A 23,438-nucleotide genomic window follows, 5' to 3' on the forward strand; every position below is an offset into this window, starting at 1 on the left:
TTCTGTGGACAGATTAAACCAAAGTTGAGTTGTTTGGAAGGAACACACAACACTGTGTGGAGAAAAAAAGGCACAGCACACCAACATCAAAACCTCATCCCAACTGTAAAGTATGGTGGAGGGAGCATCATGATTTGGGGCTGCTTTGCTGCCTCAGGGCCTCGACAGCTTGCTATCATCGACGGAAAAATGAATTCCCAAGTTTATCAAGACATTTTGCAGGAGAATGTAAGGCTGTCTGCCAATTGAAGCTCAACAGAAGTTGGGTGATGCAACAGGACAACGACCCAAAAAACAGAAGTAAATCAACAACAGAATGGCTTCAACAGAAGAAAATACGCCTTCTGGAGTGGCCCAGTCAGAGTCCTGACCTCGTTGTGCAGGTCTGATCTGCAACTACAGAAAATGTTTGGTTGAGGTTATTGCTGCCAAAGGAGGGTCAATCAGTTATTAAATCCAAGGGTTCACATACTTTTCCCACCCTGCACTGTGAATGTTTACACGATGTGTTCAATAAAGACATGACAACGTATAATTGTGTGTTATTCGTTTAAGCAGACTGTTTGTGTCTATTGTTGTGACTTAGATGAAGATCAGATCAGATTTTATGACCACTTTATGCAGAAATCCAGGTAATTACAAAGGGTTCACATACCTTTTCTTGCCACTGTATCTACGTGCTCTCATCTCACCTTTTCCCTTTGCTTGTGGACTTCAGTGCACAACACATCAGCTGTCTGTGACCAGGCAAAAATACCTTTCCAAGCCAAACCTTAATATCATGACCGCTAACTGCTACACACAGCCTACATCATTGTCACTTCATAGTTAACATAGCTAATAGAACTAACGCGATAGTAAACCCACTTCAATCATACAGTACAGAGTAGTCAGCAGCAAGCAGTTTAGCAGTTACATCGGCGGGCCCCGGTGGCAATAACTTTATACAACCAAAAGCTTACCTTGACTTGGAATAGTTCCAGTGTTGGATAGCCATAGCCAGCTAGCTAACATAGCATCCTTCTCTGTTTGAGCTGGGTGTTTAAGTAGGCTAAACTAGCTAGCTACATTTTACATTAGCTAAGTAAGTGAAAAAAATAATAATACTATGAAATATAGAGCGCTCTCTTTGTTCAAAACTGTTCAACTATTGTCTTTCTCTCTCTTTGAGCCAACTACTCACCACATTTTATGCACTGCAGTGCTAGCTAGCTGTAGCTTATGCTTTCAGTACTCGATTCATTTCTCTGATCCTTTGATTGGGTGGACAACATGTCAGTTCATGCTGCAAGAGCTCTGAGAGGGTGGAAGTCCTCCGGAAGATGTCATAATTACTGTGTAAGTCTATGGAAGGGGGTGAGAACCATGAGCCTCCTAGGTTTTGTATTGAAGTCAATGTACCCAGAGGAGGACATAAGCTAGCTGTCCTCCGGCTACACCATGGTGCTACCCTACAGAGTTCTGCTGAGGCTACTGTAGACATTCATTGCAAATCAGTGTGTTTTAATCAATTATTTGGTAACATTAATATATTTAGTATAGTTTTATCTGAAAATGATAACTTTTTTTAATGTTTCAATATTAGTTGTTTTATTAAATTCACTGAGGAGGATGGTCATCCACTGGAGCCTCCACTGGTTAACACTAATTAGAGCAGGCCTAGCACAAAATCCAGGTGGAGGGTTTGCAATGAAAAACGAAAGTTCAGATTGTACCTCCCCGTTTCACTCTGTTTCGCACCGTTGTCTTCCATTTGGTGGCGACTGAACACGACCCTGAGCTTATCCTGTATCCCCTCCCAGGTGTTGAAGGCGTATCTGGACTACATGGTGGAGCTGAGCCTGCTATTGGGGGGGGATAAAAACTCCACAAAGAGCCAGATGCAGCAGATCCTAGACTTTGAAACGGCGCTCGCCAACATCACTGTACCGCAGGACGAACGTCGCGACGAGGAGAAGATCTACCACAAGATCACCATCGCCGAGCTGCAGGTGTGTGGGCGTCTGTCGGGTGGGGGAATTACAGAGAGAACATGTGGGCTTCCATGTGCAAGCAGTTGCTTGGATGTGAGTATGTATGAGAGAGAGAGGGCGAGAGAGAGGTACATATGTGAGGTGGATTTTATGTGGATTTTTTGTGAGGTGGATTTTGAGTGGATCAGAAACCCATGCCATCGGATTAGGCTGAAAAGCCTCTCAGAGTTTACTCTTAATCAATTACAGTCTGTTCCCACTTTTTCTCCTGCCTCCATTACAGTGTCAAAACATGCATGGCTTTTTCTCGCACCCTCTCCCACACCAACTCACTACCGCCTTCTGAAACCCTGAGCCCCTTCACACTTTTGTCTGTGTTTTATCCATCCTCTGAGGACTATTCTACTCTGCCTCTCCTGCAGTCCTCTTTTTTTTGTTTTTGAATGGTCCCCTGGTTGCCAAGGTGACTGTTGCCAAGAGCTGTTGCTAAGCCTTTCTATCGCCAAGGCAGCAGCAGAACTGCAGAGAGATGGTGAAGGGAATGCTAGTGGTTGGTGGACATGGAGGAGCCTTTCATCAACAAACAGAGATATAATTAATGAATGGAGAGACAGTTGAGATGGTTCTCTGTTTCATAGGAATTGAAAGCATTTGTAGGATGGGATGAATCAGTGAAATGGGTTGTAATGGGTAGATTGTGTATACCACTGAAATTTGAATGTAATCTCTCTGTTAACCTTAAGCCTGCAAACACAGTCGAGTTGATGAGGCATGACTTTGAATGGCAATGTCGTAGATAATTTGTTCTGTTTCTGATGGTTCTAAACACTGGATCATTAAAGCTCCAGGGTCATGTACATTAGGCACCAAACAGAAGCAAATGGATTAAAACAGGGAAGGCCTAGCTGGACTTGTCCAATAAGAAACGCACATTTTCGTTGTCTGTTGCAAAAAAAACTTAAATGGGGAGTAAGTGATCGATGAGAAAAGCTTTTAATGATGACATGACGGGCCCCTAACGTTTTCTACTACAACTCCGGAATACCTAGACATACCGTCAATGAATGGGAGCTACTATGATCCTATCCTTACTAGTGTTGCACATTAAACCGAAACGGTTCTTCTATCAAATGTGCCTCACGTTTGAAAATCAACTAAATGTATTGAACTTATTAGAAAGATGTATTTGCCCAAGTTTATCATAAGACATTAACAGAATGCATTGTATTCCCTGCAACTTTCTGAAGAGCCAACCATACTGGAATGCCCTTGTCTGTCAGTGTGCGGTGCGCATATGTCTACCACTTTGTGTAGCCACTAGCGATGATAACGATAACCATCTTCAGGTATTCCCAAAAACCTTCTCAATTAAAAGTGAAGTAGAAAGTAGCCTATGCCTATCTGGCAGAATAATAATTATTTGTATCAGTACAGTGGCCATATGATTTGGAAACTCCATCACGTGCGCTAAACACCGATAATCAAACAACGGTGCTGAGTGCACGCACACTTGAATTAAAGGGTAACTACACTAAAAACTTTTCCCTGACCTCAAAAGTGGACCCAAATGCAGCTGTTTTTATCTCAATATCAAACAATTTCTGTGTAACAATTAAAGTGGAACTAACAGGGTTTTAACTACTTTGCAGACAATCATAATATCAGTAAATAATATCAAAATTGCAGTTTATGCTTCAAAACCAACTTTATAACAGGTTTTAAAAATAGGTAATATTTTTATATATATATCTTTCTCCCCGCTTTCTTTTGTTGCGTTGGTACCGTTTTGGTATCGAGTATCGTGATACTAAATCTGGTATTAGGGCTGTGGCAGTCATGAAAATTTGTCAGCTGGTAACTGTCATGCAAATAACTGCCGGTCTCACGGTAATTGACCGTTAATTAACATAAACACATTTAGCATCTCCAGGCTTCCACTCATAGCCTACAAGCCACTGATGCAGACCTTTGGAACATCTACATTTTAATAAATCCATTTAATATAGCCCACACCATCACAATAAATCTATTTTTTATTTAAGGCAGGTCTAAAGAAACATTATGATATGAAGAAATGTAGCCTATTTCAGAAGAACAGAATAGCATATTCTCAGTCGTCCTTATGTTATAGGCCCTGATCTGGCTATGCCATATGGCTGTGGGCTACACTAGTTCATTTAGTAGACAAGATTTGCTTATAATTCCTGTGGCATTATTTTCTATTATTTAATAGTAAGAAGAATACAATTTAACATAGCTGAATATCCAAAGCTGTGTTCCTGTAGTCTTGTTTTGATGTTTTCCAGTACAGATATTCTGTGTTGAGCGGTTAACAAAGTGATCATTTGAAACAGGTCCTCCTATATTGTTAACCTAAGAGTTTTTTACGCAACTTTAGTTGTGATACAAAACTTAGGCCATATGTTTTGATTTCTAATACATTCTAAGCCTGCATGATGCAACTCTAATGATGATTTGAAAAAAAGTTGCATGAAAGGCATGCGCTCTGCTCTGTTTCTTGCGCAGGTTGCACACACTTCATCAGTCTCTCATTCATAATTTGACAAGCACTTGATAATATTCTCACCCATCAGCCTATTCTCAATTTCATCTGGTCTTTACATCAGCTATATGTGTAGAATAATGTTTTATTTAGAATGAGCCATTATCATGCACCTATCGGAACAGGGACAGGGTAAAAAAGACATGTCATCCTTATGCACTTGAATAGCGAATGGACGATGCTTTTCACGCTGTTCATTTTCATGCCAGCCAAGTAGGCAACGTGCTTTATATTAGGAAAGTTGAGAAATAAATATAGTAGGCCTAGCCTATAGAAAGCTGATGGGATCCTCCTCTTTTTAAAAGAGGCCATAAAAACTCATTTTTTTCACATAATTGCATAGCATAACCTATAGAAATGTTGGCAACATGGGTTTATAGGAACACTTATTTCATTCCATGCATCAACCAGCAATGAGAAGCTGGCTTTCGCTGCGCAACAGGTGATCCTATTCCGCTCAAACTCTGAATGCCAGGGTTCTCATGAAGTGTTTGATTTCATTTTCGATTGCATTTGCATTGATGTCAGAGTGATTAGACAATAGAGCGTTGAGTACCGGGCCATTAGCGACTGGCTGTTAGCAAGTTTGGTAGGCTACTAATGACCATCAAAAGAAGAACAGAGTTTTGGAGATGCTTCGTTACGGTCACGTGGAATTTGACGGCGGTCATGACTTGTGACTGCCGTTGTGGCGGTAATATACAGTGGGGAAAAAAAGTATTTAGTCAGCCACCAATTGTGCAAGTTCTCCCACTTAAAAAGATGAGAGAGGCCTGTAATTTTCATCATAGGTACACGTCAACTATGACAGACAAATTGAGGAAAAAAAATCCAGAAAATCACATTGTAGGATTTTTTATGAATTTATTTGCAAATTATGGTGGAAAATAAGTATTTGGTCACCTACAAACAAGCAAGATTTCTGGCTCTCACAGACCTGTAACTTCTTCTTTAAGAGGCTCCTCTGTCCTCCACTCGTTACCTGTATTAATGGCACCTGTTTGAACTTGTTATCAGTATAAAAGACACCTGTCCACAACCTCAAACAGTCACACTCCAAACTCCACTATGGCCAAGACCAAAGAGCTGTCAAAGGACACCAGAAACAAAATTGTAGACCTGCACAAGGCTGGGAAGACTGAATCTGCAATAGGTAAGCAGCTTGGTTTGAAGAAATCAACTGTGGGAGCAATTATTAGGAAATGGAAGACATACAAGACCACTGATAATCTCCCTCGATCTGGGGCTCCACGCAAGATCTCACCCCGTGGGGGTCAAAATGATCACAAGAACGGTGAGCAAAAATCCCAGAACCACACGGGGGACCTAGTGAATGACCTGCAGAGAGCTGGGCCCAAAGGAACAAAGCCTACCATCAGTAGCACACTACGCAGCCAGGGACTCAAATCCTGCAGTGCCAGACGTGTCCCCCTGCTTAAGCCAGTACATGTCCAGGCCCGTCTGAAGTTTGCTAGAGTGCATTTGGATGATCCAGAAGAGGATTGGGAGAATGTCATATGGTCAGATGAAACCAAAATATATTTTTGGTAAAAACTCAACTCGTCGTGTTTGGAGGACAAAGAATGCTGAGTTGCATCCAAAGAACACCATACCTACTGTGAAGCATGGGGGTGGAAACATCATGCTTTGGGGCCTGTTTTTTCTGCAAAGGGACCAGGACGACTGATCCGTGTAAAGGAAAGAATAAATGGGGCCATGTATACGTGAGATTTTGAGTGAAAACCTCCTTCCATCAGCAAGGGCATTGAAGATGAAACGTGGCTGGGTCTTTCAGCATGACAATGATCCCAAACACACCGCCCGGGCAACGAAGGAGTGGCTTCGTAAGAAGCATTTCAAGGTCCTGGAGTGGCCTAGCCAGTCTCCAGATCTCAACCCCATAGAAAATCTTTGGAGGGGAGTTGAAAGTCTGTGTTGCCCAGCGACAGCCCCAAAACATCACTGCTCTAGAGGAGATCTGCATGGAGGAATGGGCCAAAATACCAGCAACAGTGTGTGAAAACCTTGTGAAGACTTACAGAAAACGTTTGACCTGTGTCATCGCCAACAAAGGGTATATAACAAAGTATTGAGAAACTTTTGTTATTGACCAAATACTTATTTTCCACCATAATTTGCAAATAAATAAATTAAAAATCCTACAATGTGATTTTCTGTAAAAAAAATCTCAATTTGTCTGTCATAGTTGACGTGTACCTATGATGAAAATTACAGGCCTCTCTCATCTTTTTAAGTGGGAGAACTTGCACAATTGGTGGCTGACTAAATACTATTTTTCCCCACTGTATTTCGGTATCAAAGTTAAAATTCTGGTATCGTGACAACACTAATTCCTAAACATGTTACAATGCATCATAAGGATTGCCAGAAGTAACAGGTAGTCATACTGTATGTACTGTACTAACTGTCACAGTCTTTATTTTGTGCATTAAAGACCAAACAACTAAACAACAGACTTGTTTTTGATCCCATCATCTCTCTCCCTCCCTGCTCTGTGCTCGGCTCCCACGCTCTGGATTAAAGCAGTGGGATGGGGGTCTGGGGCTGAGGGATGAGAATTTTACTGTAATACCCCTACAGACCCTCCAGGAAAGGGCGGCTGTGATTGCATCTGTGACCTGGAACGCAAATATATGAGGGCTAGTCGCCTCTGTTCTTCTACAGCTGCAGGCTTCTCTCACTGTTTTGTCCCTCTCTCTCTCTCTCTCTCTCTCTCTCTCTCTCTCTCTCTCTCTCTCTCTCTCTCTCTCTCTCTCTCTCTCTCTGTGTGTGTCTAAATATTTACATTTACATTACATTTTAGTCATTTAGCAGACGCTCTTATCCAGAGCGACTTACAGGAGCAATTAGGGTTAAGTGCCTTGCTCAAGGGCACATTAACGTCATTTAGCAGACGCTCTTAGCCAGAAGCGACTCACAAATTGGTGCGTTCACCCTATAGCCAGTGGGATAACCACTTTACAATTTGGGGGGGTTAGAAGGAACACTTTATCCTATCCCAGGTATTCCTTAAAGAGGTGGGGTTTCAAATGTCTCCGGAAGGTGGTGAGTGACTCCGCTGTCCTGGCGTCGTGAGGAGCTTGTTCCACCATTGGGGTGCCAGAGCAGCGAACAGTTTTGACTGGGCTGAGCGGGAGCTATGCTTCCGCAGAGGAAGGAGCCAGCAGGCCAGAGGTGGATGAACGCCAATGCCCTCGTTTGGGTGTAGGGACTGATCAGAGCCTGAAGGTACAGAGGTGCCGTTCCCCTCACTGCTCCATAGGCAAGCACCATGGTCTTGTAGCGGATGCGAGCTTCAACTGGAAGCCAGTGGAGTGTGCGGAGGAGGGGGGTGACGTGAGAGAACTTGGGAAGGTTGAACACCAGACGGGCTGCGGCATTCTGGATGAGTTGTAGGGGTTTAATGGCACAGGCAGGGAGGCCAGCCAACAGCGAGTTGCAGTAGTCCAGACGGGACTACTGCAATATGATGGATCATTTGGTTTAGTTTGAAGTAATAGGATCATATCAGTAACATATCAAGGTTGCATTCAGATTATCTACCCTTCTCCAGAAGTGTGCACTTGTTCACTCCCACGAATGCATTTAAAATCATTGGATTGGAGCAAGCATGGCTGGAGGGAATTTTCCACCATATTCCTTACACCAGTCCATTCCTTTTAAATCCATGAGGGGGAGTGTATGAGTGCAAACTTCGGGAGAAGTGTAGAAAATCAGAACATAGCCTAAATCACACAAAAGATCTAAGTTTGTCAGACTGTTTCAGACCTGAAATGCAGTCTAATGTTCTTGCCTGGGTGGTATTGTGGTTAGTCCACCATCTATATGGAGGGAATTCCCACAGCTTACAAAAACAAAACAATGTTGAGATCTGTTGTGTGGATCCAACAATATGCCTCATGAATTGGATAGATAGATCCAATTTTGTATGTGGAAAGATTAAGTTATGTGGGACACGGACTCCTTTCGACATGAGGCCACTTTTGAGTTCTGAAAATGTCTAAAAACCTCTGACCTCTGACCTCTCTCGCCCTCAGCTGCTGGCTCCGGCGGTGGACTGGCTGGACTACCTATCCTCTGCCCTGTCCCCTCTGGACCTGAACGACACAGAGCCTGTGGTGCTATATGCCAAGGAGTACTTGCAGCAGGTGTCTGACCTGATCAACAAGACCGAACGCAGAGTAAGACCTGGGACGAACTCAACCTGGTCGTCCCTTATCTCCTGTCAGCCAGGTTAGGTCACGTGGTCAGGAAATACTTCAGGCCCACCGTAACATATTGTGTCATAGCCGAATGGGCTGCCATGCACCATATTAAGGGCCAGAGGTTTTTCCTGACCGCATGACCTGACTTACCAGTGTTTTGTCATGTCTTGTCCTGGTGGCAGAACTGTGCGATTTCCGCTACACAAGGTTAGGTTTAATTTGTTTATTAAATGTAATGACTTTGTGGCTGTGCCAGCAACTGGCCACTCTGCAGAGCTGCCTCCAGAACAAGATTCATGACAAAAAACGCTAACCTGGGAACATTTGGCACGTCTTTATGACGTGAATTTCTGATTGTAAACTGGTTTTCTGATTGACAAGACATCATATAACCAGATTACAATTAGGTGGTCTCTTTTACAACCAGGTAAAGAGGTCTTTTTTCATGAGAAGATCAAGACGTCATGGAAATATGTATTTTTTATATACAGTGGGGAGAACAAGTATTTGATACACTGCCCGATTTTGTAGGTTTTCCTACTTACAAAGCATGTAGAAGTCTGTAGTTTTTATCATAGGTACACTTCAACTGTGAGAGACGGAATCTAAAACAAAATCCAGAAAATCACATTGTATGATTTTTAAGTAATTAATTGCATTTTATTGCATGACATAAGTTTTGATACATCAGAAAAGCAGAACTTAATATTTGGTACAGAAACCTTTGTTTGCAATTACAGAGATCATATGTTTCCTGTAGGTCTTGACCAGGTTTGCACACACTGCAGCAGGGATTTTGGCCCACTCCTCCATACAGACCTTCTCCAGATCCTTCAGGTTTCGGGGCTGTCGCTGCGCAATATGGACTTTCAGCTCCCTCCAAAGATTTTCTATTGGGTTCAGGTCTGGAGACTGGCTAGGCCACTCCAGGACCTTGAGATGCTTCTACGGGAGCCACTCCTTAGTTGCCCTGGCTGTGTGTTTTGGGTCGTTGTCATGCTGGAAGACCCAGCCACGACCCATCTTCAATGCTCTTACTGAGGGAAGGAGGTTGTTGGCCAAGATCTCGCGATACATGGCCCCATCCATCCTCCCCTCAATACGGTGCAGTCGTCCTGTCCCCTTTGCAGAAAAAGCATCCCCCAAAGAATGATGTTTCCACCTCCATGCTTCACGGTTGGGATGGTGTTCTTGGGGTTGTACTCATCCTTCTTCTTCCTCCAAACACGGCGAGTGGAGTTTAGACCAAACAGCTATATTTTTGTCTCATCAGACCACATTACCTTCTCCCATTCCTCCTCTGGATCATCCAGATGGTCATTGGCAAACTTCAGACGGGCCTGGACATGCGCTGGCTTGAGCAGGGGGACCTTGCGTGCGCTGCAGGATTTTTAATCCGTGACGGCGTAGTGTTTACTAATGGTTTTCTTTGAGACTGTGGTCCCAGCTCTCTTCAGGTCATTGACCAGGTCCTGCCGTGTAGTTCTGGGCTGATCCCTCACCTTCCTCATGATCATTGATGCCCCACGAGGTGAGATCTTGCATGGAACCCCAGACCGATGGTGATTGACCGTCATCTTGAACTTCTTCCATTTTCTAATAATTGCACCAACAGTTGTTGCCTTATCACCAAGCTGCTTGCCTATTGTCCTGTAGCCCATCCCAGCCTTGTGCAGGTCTCACAATTTTATCCCTGATGTCCTTACACAGCTCTCTGGTCTTGGCCATTGTGGAGAGGTTGGAGTCTGTTTGAATGAGTGTGTGGACAGGTGTCTTTTATACAGGTAACGAGTTCAAACAGGTGCAGTTAATACAGGTAATGAGTGGAGAACAGGAGGGCTTCTTAAAGAAAAACTAACAGGTCTGTGACAGCCAGAATTCTTACTGGTTGGTAGGTGATCAAATACTTACATCATGCAATAAAATGCAAATTAATTACTTAAAAATCATACAATGTGATTTTCTGGAGTTTTGTTTTAGATTCCGTCTATCACAGTTGAAGTGTACCTATGATAAAAAATTACAGACCTCTACATGCTTTGTAAGTAGGAAAACCTGCAAAATCGGCAGTGTATCAAATACTTGTTCTCTCCACTGTATGTTATTCACATTACAACCAGATAGACATATTTTTGCTAAAAAGGCATTAACTACCGTTACGGTAACACTTTCTATGAAGCCCATGTGCATAATGCATTATACAGAATAATAATGCACCATAATAAAATAAAAATGCAGTATTAGCGTAGTTAGACACACATAATGTACAGCAACATAGTGCTTCATAATTGCTGGTCACTTTTTCCTCAAGGATCATACAGCATTTAAATGACCATCAGTGTGATGCATTTCTAACGTTTTTGTCAATGAGCATCATTATTACTGCATCATAATCTTTGTTATGGTCTGATATTGCATATTTACTGTACAAGCCACTATAAAATAAAATTTGATTGCTTTAGGTAAAGTGATGAAATGCCTAAGGCAGACTGATATAATACACCATAAGCTGTTACTATAGAATTATAAAGGTGTCATTGTCTGCTTTCAGGATAGTGACACTTTCTGCACATTTCATGATGACACAAGACAAAGCTCTTCATTCATTCTCATTCTTCTTTATTTAAAAAGTTGCAAAACATAACATAAATTGCCTCAAAATCTTACAATTGGCAATTTGGCACAAAAAGATCAAAGCCCTGTGCGACAGAATTGTACAATAATTTCTAATAATATAGAAGAAATTAAAAATATATACTTAGCATTTAGCTGATGCTTTTACCCAAAGCGACTCACAGTACAGTAAGTGCATAAATGTTTAGTACAGTATATACAGTTTGTTCGGAAAGTATTCAGACCCCTTCCCTTTTTCCACATTTTGTTACGTTACAGCCTTATTCTAAAATGGATTAAATAAAAACAATTCTACACACAATACCCCATAATGACAAAGCGAAAACAGATTTTTAGAAATGTTTGCAAATGTATTAAAACAAAAAAACAGAAATACCTTATTTACATAAGTATTCAAACCCTTTCCTATGAGACTCTAAATTGAGCTCCGGTGCATCCTGTTTCGATTGATCATCCTTGAGATGTTTCTACAACTTGATTGGAGTCCACCTGTGGTAAATTCAATTGATTGGACATGATTTGGAAAGGCACACACCTGTCTATATAAGGTCCCACAGTTGACAGTGCATGTCAGAGCAAAAACCAAGCAATGAGGTCAAAGGAATTGTCCGTAGAGCTCCGAGACAGGATTGTGTCGAGGCACAGATCTGGGGAAGGCTACCAAAACATTTCTGCAGCATTGAAGGTCCCCAAGAGCACAGTGGCCTCTATCATTCTTAAATGGAAGAAGTTTGGAACCACCAACTCTTCCTAGAGCTGGCCGCCCGGCCAAACTGGGGAATCGGGGGAGAAGGGCCTTGGTCAGGGAGGTGACCAAGAACCCGATGGCCACTCTGACAGAGCTCCAGAGTTCCGCTGTGGAGATGGGACAACCTTCCTAGGGGGACAACCATCTCTGCAGCACTCCACCAATCAGGCCTTTATGGTAGAGTAGCCAGACGGAAGCCACTCCTCAGTAAAAGGCACATGACAGCCTGCTTGGAGTTTGCCAAAAGGCACCTAAAGGACTCTCAGACCATAAGAAACAAGATTCTCTGGTCTGATGAAACCAAGATTGAACTCTTTGGCCTGAATGCCAAGCGTCTCGTCTGGAGGAAACCTGGCACCATCCCTACGGGGAAAAATGGTGGTGGCAGCATCATGCTGTGGGGGTGTTTTTCAGCGGCAGGGACTGGGAGACTTGTCAGGATCGAGGAAAAGATGAACGGAGCAAAGTACAGAGAGATCCTTGATGAAAACCTGCTCTCAGACTGGGGCAAAGGTTCACCTTCCAACAGGATAACGACCCTAAGCACACAGCCAAGACAACGCAGGAGTGGCTCTGGGACAAGTTTCTGAATGTTCTTGAGTGGCCCAGACAGAACCCGGACTTGAGAGGATCTGCAGAGAAGAATGGGAGAAACTCCCCAAATACAGGTGTGCTAAGCTTGTAGCGTTATACCCAAGAAGACTCGAGGCTGTAATCACTGCCAAAGGTGCTTCAACAAACTACTGAGTAAAGGGTCTGAGGACTTTCCGAATGCACTGTATGGTCCCAGTGGGAATCAAACCCATAACCTTAGCCATGGCCGGCCCGCTCATTAGGCAGGATTAGGCGCCCCCTATGGCGGCAGATTGAACAGGGCGGCATTTTCTGAACTAAACTGACCAAGACGCACCTCCAACAACAACACATAAAACCTCACATAATTCTGCCCAAAAACAATGACAATTTCTCTGAACCAGTGGCATATGGGCTTCTTAGGTGAGCGCTGATGCCGCCCTGTGATAAGCAGTGCCCACTTTGTCAAAGTATTTTGCTTGTCCATTCCCAGCGCACCTCTCCAGGGTGCTGTTGGAGAGATGCATCGGTGCGGCGCTTCACCAACATTTTGTCAAAAAAATAATCTAACATAAATCATGTAGCAGAAATAGGATATGGTAGAAAGAGAATGTGGCCTTTTCTGTAGCCTACAGGCTGGAGATAAAATGTATGACAATGTCATGAGATGGACACTTTTTACATCATGCAGCTTTCTCTGATCAAATAGCCTAACCTAAATGGTGCTCAATCAAATAAAAAATGCCCTTTCATGTTAACAAACAACATACAGTATCCTAAAAACAGGAGATGTCAAAGTAAATTGGACAATATTGAATGGACAATCACAACTGTTGTCCAGGAGTTTCACCCCATTGTCATGATCAGTGTTTGATCAGGTTTGTATCTGTACATTTTTGATAAGCTGATCATAGCGAAAAAGAAAATTCTTCTGCATTTCCCATTGTGTAAACACATTGAAAATAGGCTCACGATAACTCCTGATAAAGTTGGGTAGCTGATATTCAGAGTTTAAATAGTCAAATTGATTAGTCACAGGAATAAGGACTAATAAAGCCAATGCAACGGCCTGTTTTACAAAGTGTGGGCCTACCACATGTATGGGCATTCATAAAATTCCATTGGGGCCGAAATGGAAGGCTACACCCCAGTAAAGACAAGCCGACGTCTTATGGACGTATTTCTTTGGTCCTTTCCGATCTGGACATCTTTTTGGTGTTTTACAAATGGTAGGCTTACCACATAGATGGGCATTCATAAAATTCAATTTCAGGCAACACTGTAGGCTACACCTCAGTAAGCACGGACCTATGCCGATGCCTTTTTGACATCTTTTTTTTGGTGCAGTCCGGACAGGTCTTGATTTCCACATCCACAGACATTGTTTTTTGGTCTGGTCCGGACCAAATCTGAACCAAACATAGACCAATCATAGACATCTATGTTTGGTTCAGATTTTGTCCGGTCTGGACCAGCCTTGATTTGGCCCAAACGTAGACGTCTATACATTACTTATTTTCAGCTTTCATTCAGAACAAAAAATTAGCCTGATTTCAACAACCGGAAAATACATACTATATTTTCAACGTCTAGAAAATACGTATTTTCAACATCCGGAAAATAAGTATTTTCAACTTTCATTCAGAACTGAATATGAACCTGAATATGTATATTTCAACGTCCGGAAAATACCCCTTTTTAACGTCCTGGAAAATATGTATTTTAAACATACGGAAAATACCTTTTCCCCTTTCATTCAGAACCTAAATTAAACCTAACTTCAACATCGGGAAAATACGTATTTGAGACGTCTTTTCAACATCATTTTGCTTACTGGGACTATTTTTGGTCTCGCCTAGGGCAGCAGAACAGCAAGGACCGGCCCTGACCTTAGCATTGCTAGCGCCATACTCTATGACCACTGTGTTGTGTCAATGAAATGTGCAGAATGTTTTACTTTACTGAAAGCAGACAATGACCACTTTATAATTGTATAGTAATAGTTTATATTGTATTATATCTGTCTGCCTTAGGTATTTCATCACTTCACCTTAAGCAATCAAAGATGACTTTATAGTGGCTTATAAGTATACTATAACACACCACAACAAAGATTATATGATGCAGTAATAAGGATGTGCTGCTCATTGACAAAATCATTAGAAATACATCACACTGATGGTCCTTATAATGCTGTATGATCAATGAGGAAAAAGTGACCAGAAATGTTGAATCACTTTGCTGTAAGTGATTATGTTTATACTATTGGTATATAGAAATATGAGTCTATATGAGTCTTTATGTGTGTCTACTTTATAACTAAATACTGCATTATTACTCTATCATAGTGCATTATGAGTACATGTATATTGCTGTATAATGCATTATGCAAATGGACTTCATAGAAAGTGTTACCAAAATTCCTTATACAACCAATATACAACCTGTCCTGACCATAACATCATGGAATACGTCATAATGACGTCCCTGCAACCAGTTTTGCCCCAACCATTGACTGTTGCTGTTTCTTTTCTTATCCTTGTCACCCACTTGTCCTCATGTTTCCTCTTCCTCCCGTCTCTTCCTGTCTCTCCTGTCTCTCCTGTCTCTCCACGTCTCTCAGCCTGCTCAACAACTACATGATCTGGAACCTGGTGCAGAAAGGAGCGTCCAGTCTGGACCAGCGCTTTGAGAACGCCCAGGACAAGCTGCTAGAGAGCCTGTATGGAACCAAGAAGGTGTGTTTTTATTCTGAGTCCTAAATGGTACCCTATTCCCTATGTAGTGCACTACTTTTGACTAGGGCCCATATGGCTCTGGTTAAAAGTAGTGCACTAGGGATAACCCTGCTTCAGGAAATACCTTGTTAGGGCCAGTTTCCCGGACACAGATTAAGCCTAGTCCTGGACTAAAAAGGAATTTCAATGGAGATTCTCTGTTGAGCATGCTTTTTAGTCCTGGACTAGGCTTAATCTGTGTCAGGGTAACTGGACCTGGTGATTTTTATGTGAGACTGTGTTTTGGCTCATAGCAAGGAATGTGTGCTGCCACACACTTTTCCAAAAACCAAAAGTATAGAATAAACAGCTGGTGAGAAACGTATCTTGGTTGTGTGTGTGTGTGTGTGTTCGCTCAGTCCTGCACACCTCGATGGCAGACCTGCATTGGGAACACAGATGACACACTCGGCTTCGCCCTGGGAGCACTCTTTGTCAAAGCGACGTTTGATAAACACAGCAAAGAGATTGTGAGTATAATAGGCGCACAACTTCATTTACGTCTATTCAAGTGTTTTACCATCGTGAATGATGCATGACTGTCCCCTAGTGGTTACCATGTGTAGGCCTAATGAAAGGTCATCATAAGACATTATTCAAATTTTCATGAATAAGCTATTTTAAATGCTTATAAATGTTTACGAATACTTTGTATAATGTTATAAATGCTTATGAATTGTACAGATTATAATGTTTATATATTTCTTATAAATTATTATAAATGTTTACAATTAATTAAATACTAATTTAGTAATAGTTCCCTGTCCTGCGGAGGGGAGAGACAAATATAGAGAGAGTAGAGACTGGATAAAGGAGAGAAACAAACGGAAATTAAATGGAGAGATTGTTATTGGGTAGAGAAAAGAGGGGCAAGTAGAAGCGAGAGACATGGAAGGGGAGAGAGAGGAGGCACAGAGGAAGGATGGGCAGTTTTATAAAGGTTGGAAATAGACGTGTGCAAGTGTTCTTGGTTTTTATTATCATTTGGGAGGGATGGGCTGGTTCAGATATGCCGCGGGTATTTAGTCCTTATCTAAGTGTAATTGTAAAAGAAGGATCTACATCATCTTTCCCTCTTTCTTCCTTCTTACATTTCATTTCTGTCTCTCACCCCACAATCAGGCAGAGGGGATGATCAATGAGATCCGTACTGCCTTCAAAGATGCTCTTGATCACCTCAAATGGATGGACAAACAAACGCGTCAGGCAGCCAAGGACAAGGTCAGAGATGAAGTTACACACTGGATAGGCTACGTATGGGTGCCAGAGGCTATCTATGTCTGTGAAAGAATGTGTGTGTGTGTGTGTGTTTGTGTGCGCGTGCATGTGTGTGTGTGTGTGCGCGTGCGTGCATCCCTGTGCATGTGTAAGAGAGAGAGGACAGGGAGGGAGTAATATGGGTGAACAGTTTACAATAGAGTAGGTGGAATAGATTGAGATAGCCCTCTTTGTCCTGGCCTCCAAATAATGGAACCAGGAAGTTTTTGTCCCCTTCCTCCATCTTGCCCTCTCTTATCCCTTTTGCTCTCTTGGTCTTCAGGCGGACGCCATCTACGACATGATTGGATTCCCTGACTTCATCCTGGAACCCAAAGAACTGGATGATGTTTATGATGGGGTGAGTTGGTGCCTTTTGTTGAGTTGTGTCATGATTGAACCCCATACATTGAACGCTGGGATTTCTTCAAACAAGTTGAAGGTGAAATGACAAGGACACCTTTTGATGTTTCTGATCAGTGAGTAATTCTCTATCGCCCCTGTCTGTCTGTATGTATGTCTGTCTCTCCACAGTATGACGTCTCGGAAGAAAACTTCTTCCAGAACACACTCAACTTCTACAACTTCTCCGCCAGGGTGATGGCCGATCAGCTCCGCAAGCCGCCCAACAGGGACCAGTGAGTCTTCATCAGCTACACTCATCATCATCATCATTATCATTATCATTATCAACATCACCATCGTCATTCGATCGGAAATTGCACTCTATTCCCTGTAAAGTGCACAAATTTGACTCTGGTCAAACACTACATTAATTGAGATGCTGTTTGCTCCAGTGGTGTCTGGTGTCACGGAGGACGGGCTCATTGTATTGGCTTGACCGGAATGAATGGAACGGTATCAAACACATACCATTCCATTCAGCCCATTTCAGAAATGAAAATTAGTCGTCCTACTCTCACCAGCTTTCACAGGTTTGCTTTTTTACACACGTCTCTGCCACCTTCCTTCTAGATGGAGTATGACCCCTCCCACAGTCAACGCCTACTACATGCCAACCAAGAATGGCATTGTCTTCCCAGCTGGAATCCTTCAGGCACCCTTTTATGCCCAGGATCACCCCAAGTGAGTGTGTATGTGTGTGTGCGCGTATGTGTGCTTGCTTGCTTGCTTTTCTGACCCCATGTGAATTCTCTGCAGAGCACTGAACTTCGGGGGGATCGGAGTGGTGATGGGACACGAGCTCACTCATGCCTTTGATGACCAGGGTTGGTGATCGTATTTAACAGATTCCACAGAACTCATGGACGCATCCTCACAAAACACCCACTGACAAACACACACCGGCATGCATGCACAGACATGATTACTAGGTGTGCATGTTTGTAAAGATTATTTTGCCTTAATCAGGCAGGGAATACGACAAAGACGGGAACCTTCGGCCATGGTGGCAAAATTCCTCTGTGGAAGCATTTAAGAACCGCACGGAATGCATGGTGGAGCAGTACAACGGGTTTACCATCAATGGGGAGCACATAAATGGCAAGCAGACGCTGGGAGAGAACATTGCTGACAACGGAGGCCTAAAGGCAGCCTATAAGGTGAGTGGGTCTCCCTACTTGATAACACATTTAGTTGCTCACATACTGTCGGTGTAGTAACTTAGTAATCTCTGTAATAATTATTAACTGTAGTAAAGTTCTGTTATTTTGTAACAGTAATGGGGTTACTGCCAAATCCATTGCTATGTATTTATAAAGCAATTGCATAGTTACTACTATGTTTTTACTACGGTTATTACAGTGTTACTTCCCATGGTGGCAGTGGTGGGATCCAGGGCAGCATGACTCTTATTATACTATACTATACTATACTATACTATACTATACTATACTATACTATACTTCACCTCAGGGCCAGCAAAGTGGCGATTCATGTTTCTATAGTAATGGGTTTTTCTGTTGTGTTCAGGCGTACCAGGCATGGGTGCAGGAGAACGGTGAGGAGAAGAGGCTGCCAGCGGTCAACCTGACCAATGACCAACTATTCTTTGTGGGATTTGCCCAGGTAGGTGATGGGAGTGTCAACAAGATGCATTACACACATCCTGATAGAGTTCATGTATCAAATACTCATGATTAGGGCTCTGGGTTTGCCTGACCATATCATAAGCTATAAAACTAAGGGCCAGAGTTTTTCCTTGTCAGGTCACGCTCTCAGGATGAACTCCTGGCCCTACATCATGATATAAGACATGGGGGGGGAGAAATGAGAGTGAATTCATATGCATTTGGGGGTGAAAGTAAGAGTGGAATATTACAACTACTGTTGGAGAGGAGAAGTGGACGAACAAATGTATAAAACACAATTTTGGAAACAGAATGAGTATAATATGCAACAGTTAGGAAGACAGAGAGGAGCATAATCTAGCTACTTCCTGTTTTACTTATCGGGAGACCCTTTCTTCTTCTCTCAGGTGTGGTGTTCCGTGCGAACCCCGGAGAGCGCCCACGAAGGACTCATGACAGATCCCCACAGCCCCCCAAAATACCGCGTCATCGGCACCCTCTCCAACTCGCCAGACTTTGCTGAGCACTTCCAGTGCCCCACTGGCTCCCCTATGAACTCGGGTCACCGCTGTGTGGTGTGGTAGGGCCTGGGAGAACCAGTGGGGGGTGCTGTCTGTGGAAGCTGCATGGAGAACCAAGAGGAGGAGGAAGAGAACCTCTAACTAATCATCGGACGTTTTTGTCTTCTAGTTTTATTTTATTTGCACATGATGCTGGATTACTAGTGGTTTGTGGGTAGAGCAGGACAGACTCCAGGTGAGCGAGAGGGAGGCGCGTGGAGAGAAATGTTGTAATCTGCTGATGTGTGTGTAATTCCAGTGTTATGGTATTTTTCCTCTTTCTCCGCGCCCCAGTCACACCCCCCCCCAACCCCACTCACCAGTGGGGCACAAAGGCACGTTTTATTTATTGTTTGCTGGACTTGGTAGGGGGCCGGGGAGGAGGAGCCACTATGGGCTGTCTATCCCCTCCCCTTTCTCTATGCTTCTGTGTTGTCGCTGTACTCGCTGTGTGTCCTGTTTACAATTTAAACCGGAGCCCTCTATTGACTGAGGGCTCTCACTGAAACCACTGTGACATCACAGGATGGGTTCAGCTGCCTTTGTGACCTCGCAGGAAGCGCAGAAACTTGGCTGTGACATCACAGGAAGTGCAGAAACTTCACTGTGATTGAACATTGTATATGGCTTCATCTCAAATGTCATCCCTATATTACTTTCTTGCCTTGAGGCACATAAGGCATCCACAAGAGAGCACCACTGCTTCCGGACTGCATTCCCTATATAGTATACACATAGTACAATGTGGCTCTGGTAAATAGTAGTGTCCTATGGGGTGTAATTTGTATAGGGTGTCAATTGAGATGGAGCCATATAGACTCAGCTCTCCCTTTTTCTCTGTTGCTTCACATGAAGTGCACTGTCTTCTGTGGGTCCTCACAGACACCACTCAGCTCCCTCTGTGACATCACAATGAATCCACAGAAGGTGCTTCACTGTGACCTCATAGCAGGGGCGGGGATCTTAATACTCAAAAATGGCCTCCTCTCCTATGTACCATGTTCTACTGCTCATTTATACAAAATCACTGGACAGGTGAAAACAATATTGAAGCCTACTGATAGGCCTTGTCACCATATTGCTTATAGCTATCCCATTTCTTAAAGATCAGTGGCGAGCATTTTGAGTACATAGGAAAGAATACATAGGAAAGCCACTTAACAATGTTGATCCAACCAGGAGTAGGGTGACGTTGCCCCTAGATGCTGATCTTGGTTCAGTTTAGCATTTTCCCCACTAATGGTTAAGGTTAGGATTAGGGGAGGGAAAGCTGATTGTAGATCTGTATTTAGGGGAAACTTCACCCTGGAGCATCCAACCACAAGATGGGCAGAGGTCCCTCTGCGACCTATAGACAGTGCTGGACTGGCTGTGACTCCGGTTGCAGGGACACTCACCACTTGCTTACCTGTGTGTTTTTGTTGTTGCTGCTGCTGTTGTTGTTGTTGTTGTTATTGGCATATTCTGAAGTTGACAAAGTTGAAATGAGATTCTCATTTTTAAAACTGCTTTTTGCCAAAGATATTTTTTATTATTTTTTTGTTCCTTGTGTCCAGTTGATTCTTTGTTTCTCTGTACGCTAGGGGGAGTGAAGTTCAGTGTGTGTGTATGAACAGTCTTCGAAGCTTGTTTGATGTTTACTGTGTTTAAGCTGTCAGCTTCATTGCAAAAGGACAGTTTGTGCACGTGTGTGTGTATGCGCGTGGTTGTGTGGGTGCGTGTGTGCGTGAGATTGTATGTGTGTGTGCCTGTGCGTGGGTGCATCCGTGCGTAGGTGTGCACGTGTGTGTACACGTGTGCATATGTGTGCAGATTGCTTGGATACTTCATCCCCACTTACGTTGGACTATCAACAATGTCAAGTCAGCTGCAGTGATTTCACCTCACATTCCAAAAAAACACTCATTTGAAATGAATGGATATGTTGAAGAAGGGATATGTTCCTAAATAACTCCTTGTTTGTACATCCTCCACTCCAAAGTGCTGTAGACTGTCTCTTTGTAAGGTAGGGTGGGTACAGGATACCTTAGTTAATCGGGTTACTGTTAGACTCTTGTTCAATCAAGCTATGCTACTGTTTTATCTCTAGTTGCTCCTGTCAGCACTTTGCAAAGTTGTTTCACTACAAGACATGGAGATGTGTCATTACTCATGAGCATACGAGTACTGCACCCCACCCCACCACACTGTACACCAAACCCTACCCCATACAGGACAATCCCATTGTCTCATGACAGGTGGCGCCACTCCAACCCAACACTAGTCCTTCAATGCAGATGGAGTTGTGCTATCTAATGTAAGACAATGAGGGTTAACCAATTGGAGTCAGTTGATATTGGCTGCAATCAGAAGCCCTCCTGTTAGGTGAACTGCCCTAGAAAGAGAGAGTTTCTGAAAAATCCGCCATTCAATTTCACAACAATAAAGGACAATATGATGCATCCTTCCAGTTCATTATAAAGGTCATTATCATACATTTTGTGAAATCAAATATCTAACACAGAGAGTTAGTTATGTCTATTCTACACGACACATTTCTATTTGAGCGTTGTGCCCTCCAAGCTCCATAATGAGGTTCACATGGGCAGGGGTTAGAGGTCAGTGGGAAGTGCTTACACGTAGAGGGTTGGTCGGGGTTAGCTTTAAATATTTACTTAATGAAATAGAGGGCTGTATTTAAAGTGCAAGCAAAAATCATAACTTGAAAGTGTGTAAAAGCCTTTAATTAGCCAGCTAATGCCATTAAGTGTTCTCTCGTTGGTCTGATGTGCTGTGTACCTGTCTGTCACTGTCACTCCACAATTATCTTCTTTCTTCAGCCATCTAGTCATACACTTTTCACACTATCTGAACTGTATTGTCCTTTCCAGCACTGTTGCAGCAACTAGGGTTGATACGTGATTAGTGCAGCTTGGTTCTGCTCAGTTAGTCTCAGCTCAGAAGTGTAAAAGGGTATTAAATCCTGGTGAAGAGAAAGCTATCGTTTTACTTATTTAGTTATTTAGGCCTTTTTATTCCTACGTGGAACATTATGCTACAAACTACCGGCCCGTATTTCTTGGAGACAAGTTGTTGAAATTGAAAACTGAAGTCAAATAACTTATCTTTAGTGACTTTTAAGGCCCATGGTTGAGCTCTGGTAGTAGAAACAGGGCTGCCAGCGAGACTAGACTACACCACCAGGGTTGTGTTCATTAGGGCACGCAACTGAAAACATAGTAAAAATGAAAATGAGCGTTTCTTATTGGAACAAGTCCAGGTAGTCCCTCCCTGTTTGTCTGTTTTCTTCCGTTTGGTGCCTAATGAACACTGTCCTGTCAGTCAGCACCTGCCTAGCGACTTGGTACCGCCTCTCTCCATCTCTCAGTGAGAAACAGCTAAAGCCAGCCTGCTATCAAGCGATCACGGTCTGAAGAAACCTGTCTTAGGACAGGGAACATACATACATACAGCTGGCAGTCACTTCTGTGTCTTAAGTATGTCCCAACTGTATCTGGTATGGGAAGACTCATGTCCCACCTGTAGTACAACATTCTGCTGAAAAATAAATAAAGGATATATATATATATTATAAAAGTGGTCATTTTCTTATGTCTCCGTGATTGTTTAACATAAGTATAAAAGTATCTTACCCTAACTCATTCACTGCAGCATATAGACTGAACACAGCATATTCATTATACTGTTAGGGCATGGGAAGGACGTGATGTTAAAATATGACAGTAACACTTCATAAAGGCTCATACATGCTTATAACAAGTAGTAAGGCATTATACCTGCAGAGAACACCTTTTTTATTGGAATTTCAGTTATTTTACATTTTTACATTTTAGCCATTTAGCAGACGCTCTTATCCAGAGCGACTTGGAGTTAGTGAGTGCATACATATTTTTATTTTTTTCATACTGGATTAACTGAATGGATATGGACTTGCCCCGACGCTGGTTGGTCAGCAGAGCCAATATATTCCACAATGTCTCCTTTATCATCCCTCATGTCTAGATTTGGAACGTACAAATGAGGAGCATACACCACTAGGGTGCAATAGAGTGATGTAGTTAATATATGGATGTGAAATGTAGGAATCATGCCTAGTC

At 42.8% G+C, this 23,438-nt stretch overlaps 1 protein-coding gene across 1 annotated transcript in view; it reads left to right on the forward strand.

The window, feature by feature from the left end:
• Positions 1-22,912, forward strand: part of LOC121567312 (endothelin-converting enzyme 2) — a 74,932-nt gene extending 52,020 nt beyond the window's left edge. Inside the window, exons 9-20 of the mRNA XM_045217476.1 lie at positions 1,803-1,991; positions 8,595-8,731; positions 15,335-15,455; positions 15,854-15,964; positions 16,617-16,715; positions 17,035-17,112; positions 17,286-17,389; positions 17,727-17,837; positions 17,913-17,980; positions 18,123-18,313; positions 18,684-18,779; positions 19,189-22,912. Coding sequence (XP_045073411.1) covers positions 1,803-1,991; positions 8,595-8,731; positions 15,335-15,455; positions 15,854-15,964; positions 16,617-16,715; positions 17,035-17,112; positions 17,286-17,389; positions 17,727-17,837; positions 17,913-17,980; positions 18,123-18,313; positions 18,684-18,779; positions 19,189-19,365 — 1,482 coding nt within the window. The 3' untranslated portion in view covers positions 19,366-22,912. The remainder of the gene's footprint in view (positions 1-1,802; positions 1,992-8,594; positions 8,732-15,334; positions 15,456-15,853; positions 15,965-16,616; positions 16,716-17,034; positions 17,113-17,285; positions 17,390-17,726; positions 17,838-17,912; positions 17,981-18,122; positions 18,314-18,683; positions 18,780-19,188) is intronic.
• The last annotated feature ends 526 nt before the right edge of the window (positions 22,913-23,438 follow it).

The sequence above is a fragment of the Coregonus clupeaformis genome, chromosome 6, assembly GCF_020615455.1.
Source record: "Coregonus clupeaformis isolate EN_2021a chromosome 6, ASM2061545v1, whole genome shotgun sequence".
Classification (NCBI taxonomy): Eukaryota; Metazoa; Chordata; class Actinopteri; order Salmoniformes; family Salmonidae; genus Coregonus; species Coregonus clupeaformis.